Below are 15,647 nucleotides of genomic sequence, written 5' to 3' on the forward strand. Positions count from 1 at the left end.
AGAAGTAGGAACTTTAATCCAGGAAATTATTTGCAAGCATTATGACTCTGTTAAAGATAACATTTGTCTCAACCTGCAGAACAGTTATTAAATCATAATGTAAAAATGTGTGTGAAACACTGAATGCACATTGTGGTTTGCTTTTTTAGTCTATTAAAAACCTTAAACCATCTTTTTGCATTACAAATAGTTATACTCAGGACAGCTTTAGAGGTTAACCCTAAAGGTGCCACTGGTGTTTCTTTGAGAACCTGGAAGCAGATGACCACTTCTCTTTCGATGTGGTGAAGTACTTACAGGAAAGAGAGTTATGGTTACAAATGGCAGTCAGTTTTCTATAATATAGTTTTTTTTAATCAACTGTGGATTTATGGTCTATTTTTACATTTAGATACTATATAAACTGAAAACTTACTCATTCAAATCTGTCACTAATCACTCAGGTAAAATCCAGCAGATGAATCTTATAACTGGTCCCAAGGACTTTGTGTTGAAGGTGGCTTTGAAACCATCCATGCCTTCATCTCTGAATTCTGCTTCTGAGGTGAGATAAAAAAAAAAGCAAAAAGCAAAAAAAAAGCTGTTGACCACAAGATTAAAAGCGCTAGCAGGTTACTATAGTAATGGGTCCTGGTATTGTTGACACAAACCACCTAAACACTGTTGCGTACCAAGCATTCACCTCCATTGCAAAAACATTCCCCAACAGGAAAATGTGGTCCACTGAGCCTTGAAAAATACTTGCAAATGGCTTGATAACATACTGAATTAACACTTTACAGTCTCTGAACATGAGCTATTATGAGCTCTTCCATTTTTTAAAGTGGTCTTGAGCAACAGTTTTCCCTTGGCTCAGCACGGTGTGCAGTGGGTCCTTAGAGCAGAGAGTGGAGTACGTTGTCAACTAAAGCTAGCAAGCTTAGTTAGCAAGTCACAGGGGGCTTGTTCAAATTCAATAGAATAAGATATAAAGCATTCTTTCTTCTTCTTCTTCTTTTGTCCTTAGCTTGCGATTGGCAGGGGAGGTTGTCCACGTAGCCAATAAGTCGCTGTGGATGCCGTAGGGTTTCCAGCTTGATCAACGATGCACTTACAGGTCTTGTGGTCTCTTGCCTTCACCTTTGCTTGCTTGAGGGTTAGACGTTGTTGTTTAAGATCGTCTTCAATTTCCTTGATCCAAGTCTTCTTGGAGGTCTCTCATCACTCTCACTCTGATGCTGCTGCATCAGAGTGAGAGTGGCCAAACCATTGCAGTCGTTGCTTCCTAATCAGCTCTTCCATTGAGGCCTGCTGGTGACATTGACTACTTATCACGCGTTGCTGAGACTATCACGGAGGGACACTCGGAGAATCTGACGCAAACAGCGCGTTTGGAAGACCTCGAGCTTGTTGAGGTCGTGTTTGAGGATGACCCAGGTCTCCAACTCATAGAGAAGAATGGGGAATACCAGTGTATGGTACAGGCGGATTTTGACCAATTCTTGAATTTAAGAATTCAAGAATATAAAGCATTAAAACACATTAAAAAGACAACAGCCGTAATGAACACAGTGTAGTTTGAACCCACAAGCAGGGTTTTATATGTCATCATTTTACAACTGGATACCCAGAGATAGTAGCTAATATGAGCTTTGTGCGAAGTACTTCTTGGATTAGGTGTTTACACAATAAACTGCACAGAAATCCATATAATTTTACAGACACTGATTTAAAAAAAAAGGCTCCAACACCACAAATATGCTAGAGAAGTCCACTTGAGTGACCCCAGTTAGCAGAGGTGATGTCTAACAGGACATGAATGGGCACAAATGTCCCTCAATCAGTCGCAGCAGATGGCTGCTCTTGCCCCTTCTACAGCCTGGTTCTGCTGGAGACTGCTTCTGGTTAAAAGGGAGTTTTTCCTTCCCGTTGTTGCCAAGTGCTTTTTCATAGGGGGTCACTTGAGGGGTTTCTCTTTGCATTACTGTAGCTGTCTCTACTTTCCTGTCTTTACCTTACAATATCAAGTGCCTTAAGGAAACTGTTTTGTGTTGTCTTAACACTACAGTATCCTAAATACTTTTACTTTTGTTTCATGTATGTCACATAGCAGAGATTTTCTTTAATTCAAAGCAGCAAACAACTATTCAACCGCAGCCTTTCACTCAAAACCAGAAATTAGAGCACTCGGGGGGATGAAAATGAGAAGGTTACATAATGTTGAGTCCATGAATGTCTGAATTGAAGCACTTCTTCACAGAGCCACACTTCACGCATGGCTGAAAATGTTCGCACCACAAATGAATTTCTCCTTTGTTAGCACTATGCCAGATGTGTTGAAACATGGATTTTACAAGAGTGGAATGAAACAGGCTCTGGTATTAGACCATCAGGGTGCAAATAAACATTTATAATTTCCTTAACCACTGTGTGCTGTGTTTAGGTTCAGCTCAGTTTGCTGTCGTGAGCGCCGCTGTGACAAACTGCTGCTCGACACAAGGAGCCATTTCATTTCTCCTTGCATTTTTCTCTGTCTTGAAAGACCAAATAGACATGCTTCACTTGGTATTAAAGTGTTTCATTTAACAACGCTGATTGTGTTTTGTACAGGCAAAATGTCCGACCATCTGTGAATAATAAAAACTGTGTGTGTGGTTGATTGTCTTGATGTTTTTGTTTTTTCTTTTTCCTAGAGAGCTAGATCGTCTGCCACAGCAGACTAAACCAGCCGTCGTCTAGTTAACATTACTGAGGTTTTCTAGAATGGCTGAACCCTGATAGGATGTCCTGTTTTTCCTGTAACTCAACTCTTCAGATTCCCCGATCATGCCACAGCATTTCCAGTTTGTGAGGATATTTCCAGTTATTCCACTTGAAAAATGAATAATGGGAATTCTATAAAGGGAATGTTTGCTTCTTTCGTTGCCTCATTTTAAGGCTGACAAATTGCTTGAGGTGGACGCTTCCTACCATCCGTAATCAACTCTTCTCAGCAGCGAGCTGCTTTTTACCACTGCTGTGCTGTTCCAGGCCAGTGGAAATACAAGGGACAACCATAATGGATCTGTAATCTAAAATTTGCCACTCTACATGGAAATCACAAAGGCTTGTCTTGCGGCTTTGCAGCTGCAGCTGCAGTAGCTGTTCCATAAACTATCTGGGTTGAATGGATTGACATTTGAACTTTTCAAATGTTGGTTTTGGTGAATGGATTTGAGATGTGAATGCAGCTGCAGCCTATAGCAATTTTAGGGAGGTTATAATGGGTACAAAATTAGACTAGTTTAAATAGAGTTTGGTCTTTCTATTTAAAAAAAAAATTTAGTTAGTTTTCCAAGTTCATAAAATAATTTCAGCTAGTTTTACATTTAAGTCTATTTTTTATTTGTTTTATTTTAGTCAACTAAAATGTTATTTCATATGTATTTTTAGTTTGTACCCTTTTTTTAGTTAACTAAAATAACCTTGGTCTCCAGAATCTTGATGCCTCTCATCAGTTCTTACTTCTGTCTTTCTCAGTGCTAAGTGCTTAATCAAATCATTACAGTCAAACACAGAATAGTTAAGTGATTTTTACCCACAGTTTTATGCAAAAACACATGAAAATTCATTCTGTAGAGTCTATTTGCAGTCACAGCCTTCATTACAGAGCAGTCTAGGCGACTCTTCACCAAGAAAACAGCAGCACATGCTCAGTCCCCGCCCCCATACTGATTTGAACCAATAACGTCTTAAAGAGTTTTCCGGACGTCCCGCCCACAAGCGTGAAACAGACAAACATGGCAGCTTCCACAGACATCATCTTGGGGACCTCAGCGTCCATCGCTGGCATTTTAAATGAAAAACACGGACCTGAACACTTGCAGACTTTAAAAACATTTACAGCTGCGCTGCGGGATGTCGAATACAGGTGAGGTCTGGGTAATTTATTTATGTTTTATACGGAAATGGGCCGTATCAGTGCCGGTCCGGCTAAGCTAGCATTAACTTGAAAATATCCAACTGTCAACTACGCACTGCCAAATATAACGGCACGCCCGGTTTCTGAAGTCATTCAGACCTAATAATTGTCGCTGTAGCATAAAGAAAACTAACACATATCCGCAGTATAGCTTAAATACGTGGTTATGTCTAAGTTCGGTTATTGCTGTTTTGTACTAAAAGCAGATTTTTAAGCATTACTGGTAGTTTTTTTTTTCCTGTGCAGAAGCTATCGCTGCTTATTAAAATTTAACGGCCTGTGCACGTGACATTATGCTCCTTTCTGTGGTATTTGTAGCACAGGAGTATCCCGCACATTGGATTCAAATTGTAAACTGCATGTTTATTTTTTTCTTAATGGAAAAAAGACAGTGTTTCACGCAAGACCCAGCTAATGTAGTGCAAACACCGCGTTATTAACTACATCTGTGTTTTATATCTGGTGGTCTCCCAGTGAGGGTACTGCAAATGAAATGAATCCTGTGTACTTGTTCACCTGTTTGTTGTTGTCAGAGATGCTGTGGAGGAGGAGACATTCTCCACTCTTGTGAAAGTCCTGACCAGACTATGTGAAGAGCTGCAGGCTGCCGGCTTGGACAGTGAGGATGTGCAGACTTTTACCCTGCAGCTCCAGCTGACCGCAGAGTGCTTCAGAGCTCAGAGGAACTCCTGTGTCCAGAGTAAACGTAACCAGAGTCTGCTCAGGTATCCCCGACGTCACAAAGCAGCAGGGGGATCTTTCAGAAACATACAAAATAATTAAGTAAACAATGGTCATAGAGTTTAGTGACTGATTTATTTGGAAGCACTGCTAAAAATCCTTCTTGAGCATTTTTCCTGCTAAAATTTGGCTGTTTATGTTTAAGGAACTTGTACAATTATATCTTTACAATTGCAGGATTTGTTGAAGTGCTATTTTTGCAGTTTATAATAATATTATGTCACAGTTTGTTATTGGGTGCCTCCTTTTTATTCTTATACAAAAGAAAAAGACAAAGAAGCACTTGACATAATGTGTCTTTGTCAACTAGGGAACTTGGTTTCATTGATGTATCCCTCAAACTCCTGAGATTTCTATCAACTGTAAATATGGAGATTCCAGATACCATATTCGAACGTAAGTCTAAAATTCGGCCACTGATGCTTAAGGTACAGTAATTATGTGTTTTTCCTTTGTCCCTTTCAAAGCCAACTAAATTGTTTTGAGTTGAGCTATAGAGGTTGTTAGAGATGGAAGTAGATTGTGCTGTTTTTGTCTTGTGGTGCTCAAATTGTAAAATAATTTATGACGTTGACTAGTCAAAAAAAAATTATTATGCCTTTGTGTAGGCAGTTTCATATAAGAACTATTTTCTGTCGACAGTCTACATCTGCCAACCAGAAGAAGTGTGCAGCCAGCTAATATTACAGGGTTCTTTGAGTTTTATAAGAAACCGTGCTGTCTAGTTCTTTTGTATTCAAGAGTAGGCAAAAACTTTTAACAGTCTAGAAGGACATAAACGCAATACATCATGGAGGAAAATGAATGGTGAATGAATCTTGAGTAGTTTTTCTGATTTTTTTGATCTGTTTTCTGTGGCTCAGCTCTTCGCTGTGGCATCCAGTTTCTTGGTAACTTGGCTGTTGGTAACCAGTTGTGCAAAGATGACATTTGGATGATAAGCTTCCCAGACCTTTTCCTGTAAGTTCTGTGTGCCAAAATTTCACCCTGATCTTTCTGTTTGACTCCAAAATCACATGCAGATTCTATATTAGTAAATCTGTCCACCCGAACGTATGCAAACAGGCAGCTGCTTAGCACTGACGATGAGAAGACCGTGAACTACACCTCGATGGTAATCCACACATGCCTGGATGAGGCCAAGGTGGAAGATTTGTCCAAGCCACAGAACATTGAGCTGGCTCTCAGGGTGATGGAGCTCTGCAGGACTCAGCCTGAGCTGGACTGGACGTAAGTGCATCATTATGGTACTAACTTGAAGACTGTTGTTATGCATCAAGGGCATACTTAAGTGCTCCTTTCCCTTTGTTATTTATTGATTTTTTTCAGAGTGCTCATTGCAACACAGCATTTCCTGAGGTCTTCGTCACTGGTGGAGAACATGTACTCTGAGATGTCTCACCATGATAGGTACTTCATTTTTGTTGTTTGGATAAAAACATGAACAATTCACTCAAACAGAACTGGTTAAATGTATGCTAGCACCTTTCAGCCTATTATTTTAGTTTTTTGGTTTTTACACTGCATAGAAATGATGCACAGAATAGTAGTAAAAAACAGCTAATATTTAACCTTCTAGGACCTGGCGTCCACATATGTGGACATCACATTTTGGGATGTCTAGACCAAAATACTTAATTTTCTCTACAAGGGCCTGATATCCACTTACAAGGACATTATACAGCCACTGTTCTATCAACATTTAAAATGAATGTCCTCATATGTGGATCTTATTTTTCTCAGAAACAAAAATTAGGTAAAAAAAAAAAAATCTGGTAATTCTTTGTTTTTACATTCATCAGGTCCCAATCAACCCAAATAGCAAAGAACAATTAAAAATGCATGCCATGAAAGAGTTCGGGTCTTAGGAGGTTAAATGAAAACTATAGATGCTTCATATAGATGTACATTTTGTTTTTCAGAGTTACTTTATTAGAGCTACTTTTAGCCCAGCTAAGAGAGGAGGGCTCAGAAGACTGTGGCATCCCTCCCAGTGTGGCTCGTTTCCTGGCCACTTCCTTCCAGAAAGGTTGTGGAGCTGTTCTCACACTTGCTACGGGTTCTGCGTCCAGTGATGAGGTACAGATCATAAATTCAACACATTTTCTGCAGGTTTTTCACCCTGCGTTTGTTAGCCTTACCCTGTGTGAAATGAATAAACTTATGTTTCAGTCGTTTTGACTCTCAGTATTGTGTCTCAAAAGATTCTTACTCTGTGGACTGCCCCCTGTTTGTTGCAATCCCCTGCAGGTCCTGCAGGAGGCGCTAACAGTGATTAGTCTGCTGGATGTGCTGTGTGAGATGACCTCAGACCACAAGCAGTTCATGTTCCTACAGGATCATCCAGACCTTCTAGTAACTACTGTTGGTAAATGAAAAACAGCCATTAAGTCAACAACCGAGCAACAGCAGACATTAAATTAAACAGCCCGCAAAGTCCAAATGCTGGAAAGTTTGAGGTTTATCATTTAATCTGTTTCTTAAAGGAGAAAAGCAGAATCTCATATGTCAACATCAGCCATAATTTGAATAGCTTTATGCTGCTTCTCAGAAGGTGTTCTGCTTTTCCCGTTGTCTGCCACAAACTGTCTGTCCATGCAGAGCTCCTGGAGCAGGTACACGCCACCGGGAAGGCCAGTAAGAATATTTTCAGTGCTGCTCAGAACTTCTCCTCCTTCAGTGGAGATGGAGACTCTTCTTCTTATTCTCCTGTCATCAGCTTTAAGGCACACCTCATCAGGCTCATAGGAAACCTCTGCCACAGCAATACCAACAACCAGAACAAGGTTTGGACAAATGAATGAGTGGAGGGATGGAAGTTCTGTTAAGTTTGTGGTGGTACTTGATAACAACTGTGACGAAGAGTGAATGAAAATTTTGCTATAAGCCATAATTTCCAGATCAGAGGTAGTTCAGTGTGCTGAGTCATATTTCCACTTCCACCTCAAAGTCCTTCATATGCTGCCATTTTTAATATGTTGAGAATTTACATACAGTATTTAATGATTATACTATAAGTGGGACATAAAGAGAACTTTATGTCTGTCTACCTATCAGAGACAGACACTCACAGAGTATTGTACTTAAATCTGTCGCATCTGAAGTGTTTCTTTGATTAAAACTTCATAATAGCTGCCCAAATAAGTGCCCAGAGGCATTTTGAAATAACTGTTAGGTGGTGAAATCTTCTCAAGCACTTTAGCTATTTTTTCTATCTATCTAGTAGGGGAGGGGAAAAATCTATGCAGTATAGTATCACAATATTTTCCTTGGCATTATTGTCAATAGGGGTGCAGCAAAACAATCAGTATTTTATTAAATAATACTGTGAGGATACTTCGAAAAAGAGGGCTTATCTCATGCACCACCATCATGAGATAAATGTTAGCTGAGCAAACAAAGCTACCTTCTAATTCAGAGCGAGCTAATGGCTCAGTCACAGTAAAAATAGGACAGCAACCACCTTGCATCTACAAAAAAATAGTTGGCTGACTGGTGATTGTATTGATTTTTTTCATATTCTGCAACAGAGTAAACCTTGTGGTACTAAATGGCTGCGCAGAGTTTAGCAGTCATGACCACGTTTGATCACAAGGTGATTGCACAGGTCGCCTGATAGGAAGCTTTTCTGCAAACGGTTGCAGTCTGACTTGGAATGACTGCAGTCACTCTCTGAGAGATTATTTTAAATAATTGCTGTTTAATTTATGAATGCAGGAAGACTACCAACATACTACTATCAGTCTGAATGAGCACAACTTGAGGGGACTTGACTCAGCTGAGTGGTTGCATTCTGGTTATATTCCTGTAGAACAGGAGGGTTGCTGAGAGCAAATGTGATAGTTAAATGTGAATTTTTGTCTATGCAGACAGCAACAGACAGTATGATGTGCCTATTTATTACAGATAATTGCTGTATTATCAGAAATGGATTAAATGTAATTGCTAACTTGACACCATGTAATTGTAAAGTGATATCAGACCGATAGCAGACTGACTCTGTCCGACAGCATGGATGGCAGGTTTCTGTGACAGTTTGTGTGCTTGAAAATCTCATTTTGCAGTGGAAAAATAACTGAAGTAAGATAACTTTTGTCAGTATTTTTTTTTATCCAAAAAAAAACTTAGGACATAATTTTCAGCTACAAAAAAATAAATCTCAAATTATGTTATTGCAATACTCAGCATATTGCAAAATGTTAAGTCACAAGAACATCATATTGTCATGATATCTTATCACATGGTGCCTGTTGATTCCTGCCTGTACGTGCTAACTATCTAGCTGTGAAAGATGAGCAGCTGTAAGGTTTTATACGTGGGAATGTGGATATTCTCATCATTAGTAAATGTCGGCGCTTATATGCTTCTCTTCCTTGTCTCTCTCCCATCCTCACTAGGAGGATGAGGTAAGACACAGGGACGAGTCAAGTGAAGGAAGCGGGGAGACACATTGACAAATTGAAAATTGCCCAAAGCCTCTTTGGTTAGTTTTATAATATGTACTGATAGTTCTGTCAGGAAATTATGGTTTAGAACAATTATCGAATTTAGAAAAGGAAAATATTTACAAACCCTAAAATTGAAATGTTTTTCTTTGCTTACATTTATTCTAGTCTGCTGGTCTGCCCTTCTAATGCGATCCTTGGTCTCGTAGCATTTAAACAAATACCCTTGATCAGTCCAACACAGTTGGAGGGTCAAAAGTGTAAATGTGACTGCGAGGTTTGGGAGGCCCACCTGAATTAGTTTGCTTTGTTTGACCTCTCCACTAAATGATCATGCTCAGAGGCAGGTTCTAGTAAATGGGCTGCTGCATGCAACCTCAAACCAAATCTCCTGAGGAGTGCAAACGAGTGCAAGGTCTAATTGAGCGAGAGGCTGTGGGTTCTTTCAACACAACTCGCTTTTCCGCTCAAATGTGAAACATTAGCCTCGTGTTTATTCTAGAAATCTTATCAGTTTTTCTCAATTGACATCTTTCAGCATGCAGCTATCAGCATAAAGCACAGATGGGTAATAAAGCAGACAGTATCAACATCACTTTGTAGACTCGGTTGTACTTAATAGAAACAGATTTATGGAATGCTTGTGGGATGGCCACCCTCAGTTGGCCCCTGTATAATATTTATGGATGCTGATCTGTGGTCTGTCAGTGGTCAGAAATCACCACGTATCTGTTTTCACCCAGATTTCTTCCAGTAAACCAAATGTCGTTCTGTCCACCTTTGGGAGAGATTGTAATTTAAGATGTGCATGCAAAGCGAGGAACTGCTTGTGCCGGACTGAAAGTCAGGGTCCAGCTGCTTGTTATTCATCCCTTTATGAGTTTAAATATAATTTCAGTAACTTCAGACAATGATTCCTAAAGTGGAAAACGCAGACCTGCGTGCTCTGTGTTTCTTTGACAGTGTAAATGAGATTTCCATTTTCTGTACCTCAGCACTTTGTCTTGTTCTGTTGCTCCAGTGTGTTTGGAGCGTAACTGCAACGGCGCACAGAGGGCAACAGAAAGCAAATACAACAATTAAGCCTATAGAATGAGACACATGATAAAGAACAGATCGTCCTGTTGTGGTGCTCTTAGACTAACCCACAACCACACTGCTTTGTTTGCATGGATGTGAGGCTCTGCTAAGGGCATCTGTTCTGTTCCTTTGTCTGCTGTTTCTTAACTAGAATCATGAACCTCGATAAACGTCTCACAAATTCTTTCAGTAAATTTTGGATATAAAGTATCTATTGTTTAAGTAAGTTTATACAGATTTGTTTCCTCCTGAAAAAGAGAGATAAATTAACTAGAGACTGTACAGCAAAACCTTCTGCTATAGTTTTGTTCACTTAGTAAGACATCTCATTAAGAGTATCTGGTTTTATTTTTGCATAAACGATGGGCAGTTTGTGGTGTTGATATGTAAATGTTTCTGCTTCAGCAGATGCTGAGTACTGATCCAATACCAGTGTTAAATTAATATTAATGTGTTATTCAAGTCGGTCCAGTTGACATACCTGAGGTATGAGTGGTACTGGTTGATTTTCAAGAACAAAATTGATGTGCTGATCTGTAGTAGCTGCAGGGACAGGGATGGACAAGACTGGGAAAGAGTACATCAGAGGGACAGTTCAAAGTTACAGACACAAGGCTGAGCTGGTTTGGACATGTGCAGAGGAGGGAAAGTGGATATATTTCATTAAAGATATTGAGGATGGAGCTGCCAGCCTGGAGAAAAAGAGGAAGACCAGAGAGACGATTCATGGACGTAATGAACGCGGATGCACAGAGGTCTGGTTTAAAAAGAGGATGCTGAGGATAGTTTGAGATGGAGGTGGATGATGCACCCTGAAGGGAGCAGCCAAAAGAAGAATCGGCTTCAAACTAGACTGGGAATCATTCTGTGTCGAGCTATATCAGGCTCTATTTTTTCCTGATTTTGGAAAGTATAATTTGGGAATAAATCACCTCCAAGGATAAATATACTAAATTGGCATTTGATGATTTATTTACACTGGTCTCATATTGGTTCAATGTGAGAGTCATCAGGCAGCTGCTTACTGCTGTCATTTATGGTTTTGCTAGTTTTGCCTCATTCTGCTCTCAGTTTCACTGCGAGTACACCTGCTGAGCCGACAGGTAAAGTGATGATAATGAATCAAGTAGTCAACAACACCTTATGTTACAATAATATGTTACAGTTAAAGTTTAACAAACAACAGTGAAAACAAGCAAAATAAATTAGGTACTTAATTACATTCTAATTCAACTGCTCTTAGTGCAACCTAGGTCTCAGCTGAAGACCAGAGGAGACCATGCCTTTGCCATTGCCGCACCCAGATTATGGAATAATCTTCCTCTTGACATTTGTGCATCAGATTCTATTCAGTCTTTTTAATTACGTGTAAAAATGTACTTGTTTAACCTGGCATTTGAACCTGCATTTATATTATGTAATTACTTTATATCTGTAATTTATATTTTATATTGTGATTTTTATCTGTATCATGATTTTACTGGAAAGCACTTTGGCGTACTTTGGTCTTTAAATGTGCTATACAAATAAATTTGATATGATATGATAATTCATTAGAAATTAACACTGTGAAATTAACAGGGGAGCTGGGGGCTGAGTTGATCTCAGGCCACTGTAGTAAGGCCTTGGTACATAACGAGCTTACTCTATATTTTATATAATTTTCTTATATCCCACAGGTGCGAGAACTTGAAGGCATCCCCCTCATCTTGGATAACTGCAACATTGACAGCAACAATCCTTGTATCCTTTCTGTGAAGTATAACTATAAAGCTGTGGTAATGTAGCCATGTTTCATGTTTATTTAAATCATTCTTCATATTTAAGCAAAAAATTTGTGGGCTCTTTTGTAATTAAGCTTTGTATATTTGTACTGTAAAGCCGGTGGGCTTGCCCCCCCACGCACAAAAAACAAAACACAACTTTGCATTGAGCTTTAATTGTTGCAGCGTGTACTGGCTGGCAAGGAAAGAGTGCTGAAATTTGAAGAGAGTTATGTTGCTGTGCTTACAGATGGTTGACGGCGTCATGTGATGGGTTGCAGTTGGTGTTAAAATGACTGAGGCTGATTCAACATGCAAATTTTGTTTTGGAAACTTTAAATCCAGTTCAATACACAACTAAAGTAAAATGCTAAACTTTCTTCTTGTATCCAGTGGAGTTACACTTTATTGGGCTTGATTCAATTAGCTGATGGGTACCAGCAGACCTTGGAAGAAAGAAAATAAACAGTTGGTACACTGCAGAGCTCCAGTTTTCACTTATTTATTGCACTAAAAGAAAGTGACGCTTCCAGCATTCATCAGACCCACAAACCCTGACTTTTAACTGGAGGGAGCTCACATATAATGCATCTTTGTCACAACTTTTTGACAGTCTTGGAGAAAACACAAATGTCTTCAGGTCATTGTCTTTGTTCCCATGTTTATCTTCCATGTCTGCTTACCGACATATCCACACACACAGAACCACAACCCCGTCTATCTACCATTACATCCTGTCTAGAAAATGTAGTTATCTAGAAAATAAATGTGTATGGGGTGACCTGAAATGCAAAGCATACACAACCTGTCTGCAAACCCGTTTGTTTGTTGGGCTGCCTTTGTAGTCAGTGACCCAAGGAAAATAGAAACTGCTCATGAGTTGAAAGAGCTTGATCGATTTTCCAGGTTTTGTTGGTATTGTATTTTATCTTTCTATAACAAATCATTTCCTAGATCCATCTTGCATGACATCTACTACCTTGTAGCTCAATGCAAAGTTGTGTTGTTTTGGGGGGGGTGCAAACTCACCGGCTTTACTGTACAAATATACAAAGCTTAATTCCAAAAGAGACTGAATAAGACCACAAATTTTGATTTAAAATGATGCAGTAGTGTTAAATGGATGTTTGTTTTTAGGCAATAGTAATGTGTTTTGTTTTGGGGTTTTATTTCTTTTTTTTCTCCCTCTCATGACATTCTTTCCCAGCTGGATTTTCAGCAATTACAAATCACTCTAATGTTAAAGGGGACCAATTATGCTCACTTTTAATCGGTTCAAAATCATCCATATTTCTCATAAACTTGGCTCTGGTGTAACGCCTTACTTTGTCCTTTGTCTGAAATGAGTAGTTTCAGCTATTCATCTGTCTTTAAACCTGGTTTCTTCTGATTGGCTGCCCCTTGCAAACACAACGTTTGAAGAGCAGGTGGGCGGGGCTGCTTTTAGCCTTCCTCTATTATGGAGATTCCCTCTCTATGAGAATGCCAGAAACTGATTCCCGAGCTTTTGTCTAACAAGGATTGCTTCCACATATGCTGACTGTATTATTTGAAACTTTGCCCATTCTTAATATGAAGATCTACCTCTGAAGCTGTATAAATATGAGGAGAAAATAAGGAAATAATAAGCATAATAAGTCATTGGAAAATATGTTTAAAAATAAAAGATGGAACAGCTGCATGTTCCACTCTCTAAAGCAGAAACTTTGAAATTGTTGTCCTAAACCGGGCATCTCTAGTCATCAGCCAGTGGGCAATCTTCACCATCAGGAACCTCCTGGAGCACAACTCGGAGAACCAGAAACTGATTGCCACTTTGGAACGCTGCGGCACAGCTGACTACTCCGCGCTCAGGGAGTTGGGTTTCCTGGTGGAAGAGCGAGATGGAACCTTGCTGCTCAAACCTGTCAGGAAAGACTCCTAAAAAACATCTGCGAGGCTGCGAGGAGAAAGAAGGTCCTCAACCCATGAACAGGTTTCCATGTAAAGTAGAAGGGAATACATGAAATGTGTACGCTAATGGGTGAACATGCAGCTTGTGTTAAAAGCCTCATGAATGTTACCAAGTACTTAAGCAGCTTCTTCAGGTTAAAGGCCTGCTTATTATTAGACAAATATTATCTGCGCCTGTCCAGAATAACTAACAGTCACACTGCTGCCCACACAATAATCAAAAAAGTGCATTCAGAAAAGTATGTATTATGCTCTATAACATACTTTTCTACCTCAGTAATGCTGGTACTCAAGCCTAAACTATTATGTACACAAAAGATCTGTGGTATAGAAGCAGAGGTCAGGATGCCAGGAGCTCTGGCTTTGTCTTGATCCGAGTCTGTGAAATGAAGAGTTTGTTAGTGGCGAGCACATGCTGGTAACTTTTGGCAGGGCTGATGCTTTGCGGTTTAATCCAAAGACAAAGAGCACTGCAGTATCCTGGCTTTTTGCTTTTCACAGACACAGATGATACCAGCAGGGGTTTGGGTTTAATCCCAGGCCCATAGTGACTTCTGCAGTAACCATGAAACAGAGAATGACCAAAACATGATGTAATCTACCCCCTCCCTGCCTTACCTAATTAAACGGAGGCATCTTGGTCATGATATGAAGACCTTATTCAAGTATTTCCAATATCCACTTATCTACACAGATATGGTATTAATGATATTATAAGCTAAGGCGATTTAAGGGGGAAATGCAGTAATACAAATGCATGTGTTGTTATTTAAAAACAAGGCCCAGTGTGTTTACTGTGTTTTTTGCTTGGCTTTCCAATTATTCTTGTTTTGGGATTATAACAGTATTAGTTAAATACTTAACATAGTTTTGTGAATTTCACCCTAATCTTCTATTTCTATCCATTAATGATTATAAATAAGTCATTAGAGAGATCATGGCATGCAGGATGACTTCACAATACTTTGAGCAATTTATTATTTATTATACCAGACTGCGGAGACTTTTCCTGGAATATTTGATCAATATTGTATTTCCTATTTAGCTGTAGCCGTGTTTGGTCTGCTGACCTGTGATAGCAATTCTACATCAGTAGGCAGTAGATAAGAACATACTGGAATTGTGCATCTGCAGAGCGAGTGAGAGGAATCGGACCATAAGCATTAGTTTGCAGAATGACATCCCTCCTGCTGCTGGATAAGCTGAACGGTCCTGACAACTCAACAAAGCAGCGCTTTATGCGCCTGCCAACACCCTGCTCCACCCTGTTTGCTCTGCCCCTGATTTTTTAATGACAAAATGTGTTGAAACAATTGGTCGGACTCTCCTCTCGATCCGCCAACATAGTGAAGGGAGCTTATGGGGTTCCGGTCCCCAGGATTTCAGACGGCTAACAAAACAGCTGTTAGTCGCACTTGACTGAATGGCTGCAATGCTTTTCAGCCTCACAGGAAAGAGCCTGTGCAAGTCAGCCCGCCTGAATGAGGTGGCATGGCTGCAGCCATGTGGTCATCTCCTAACACATTAGTACCACATTGGTCAAGGTCATGATTTCTTGTTTCCCATGTCAGCGTTTTACACCACAGGCCTCTACTATAATGTACTTGTGCCTTCTGGTTGGGGTTTCAAAGCTTCATTTTCTTTGGGTTGTACTATGAGTTAATGAATAATGAGTTTAATGCGTAATAAAGGACTGCGTGTATCAAAGAGCTCTTTGTTTTTATT

General features: G+C 39.7%; 1 protein-coding gene across 1 annotated transcript; it reads left to right on the forward strand.

Annotated features, from left to right (window-relative positions):
- Positions 1 to 3,722: 3,722 nt before the first annotated feature.
- Positions 3,723 to 15,629, forward strand: atxn10 (ataxin 10). The gene is made up of 11 exons (XM_031750604.2): positions 3,723 to 3,889; positions 4,474 to 4,665; positions 4,992 to 5,077; positions 5,545 to 5,641; positions 5,747 to 5,911; positions 6,011 to 6,091; positions 6,604 to 6,760; positions 6,932 to 7,049; positions 7,283 to 7,467; positions 11,886 to 11,949; positions 13,709 to 15,629. The coding sequence occupies exons 1-11, from the start codon at positions 3,759 to 3,761 to the stop codon at positions 13,891 to 13,893; spliced, it is 1,461 nt and encodes a 486-aa protein (XP_031606464.1). The 5' UTR covers positions 3,723 to 3,758; the 3' UTR covers positions 13,894 to 15,629.
- The last annotated feature ends 18 nt before the right edge of the window (positions 15,630 to 15,647 follow it).

Source organism: Oreochromis aureus, linkage group 17 (assembly GCF_013358895.1).
Source record: "Oreochromis aureus strain Israel breed Guangdong linkage group 17, ZZ_aureus, whole genome shotgun sequence".
Lineage (NCBI taxonomy): Eukaryota > Metazoa > Chordata > Actinopteri > Cichliformes > Cichlidae > Oreochromis > Oreochromis aureus.

What these genes read in the sequence shown, in the direction of transcription:
- atxn10 (XM_031750604.2), top strand. Translation starts at nt 3,759, where the DNA reads ATGGCAGCTTCCACAGACATCATCTTGGGGACCTCAGCGTCCATCGCT. An exon ending in CTGCGGGATGTCGAATACAG is followed by an intron (nt 3,890 to 4,473) that starts GTGAGGTCTGGG and finishes TGTTGTTGTCAG; the next exon opens with AGATGCTGTGGAGGAGGAGA. An exon ending in CGTAACCAGAGTCTGCTCAG is followed by an intron (nt 4,666 to 4,991) that starts GTATCCCCGACG and finishes TTTGTCAACTAG; the next exon opens with GGAACTTGGTTTCATTGATG.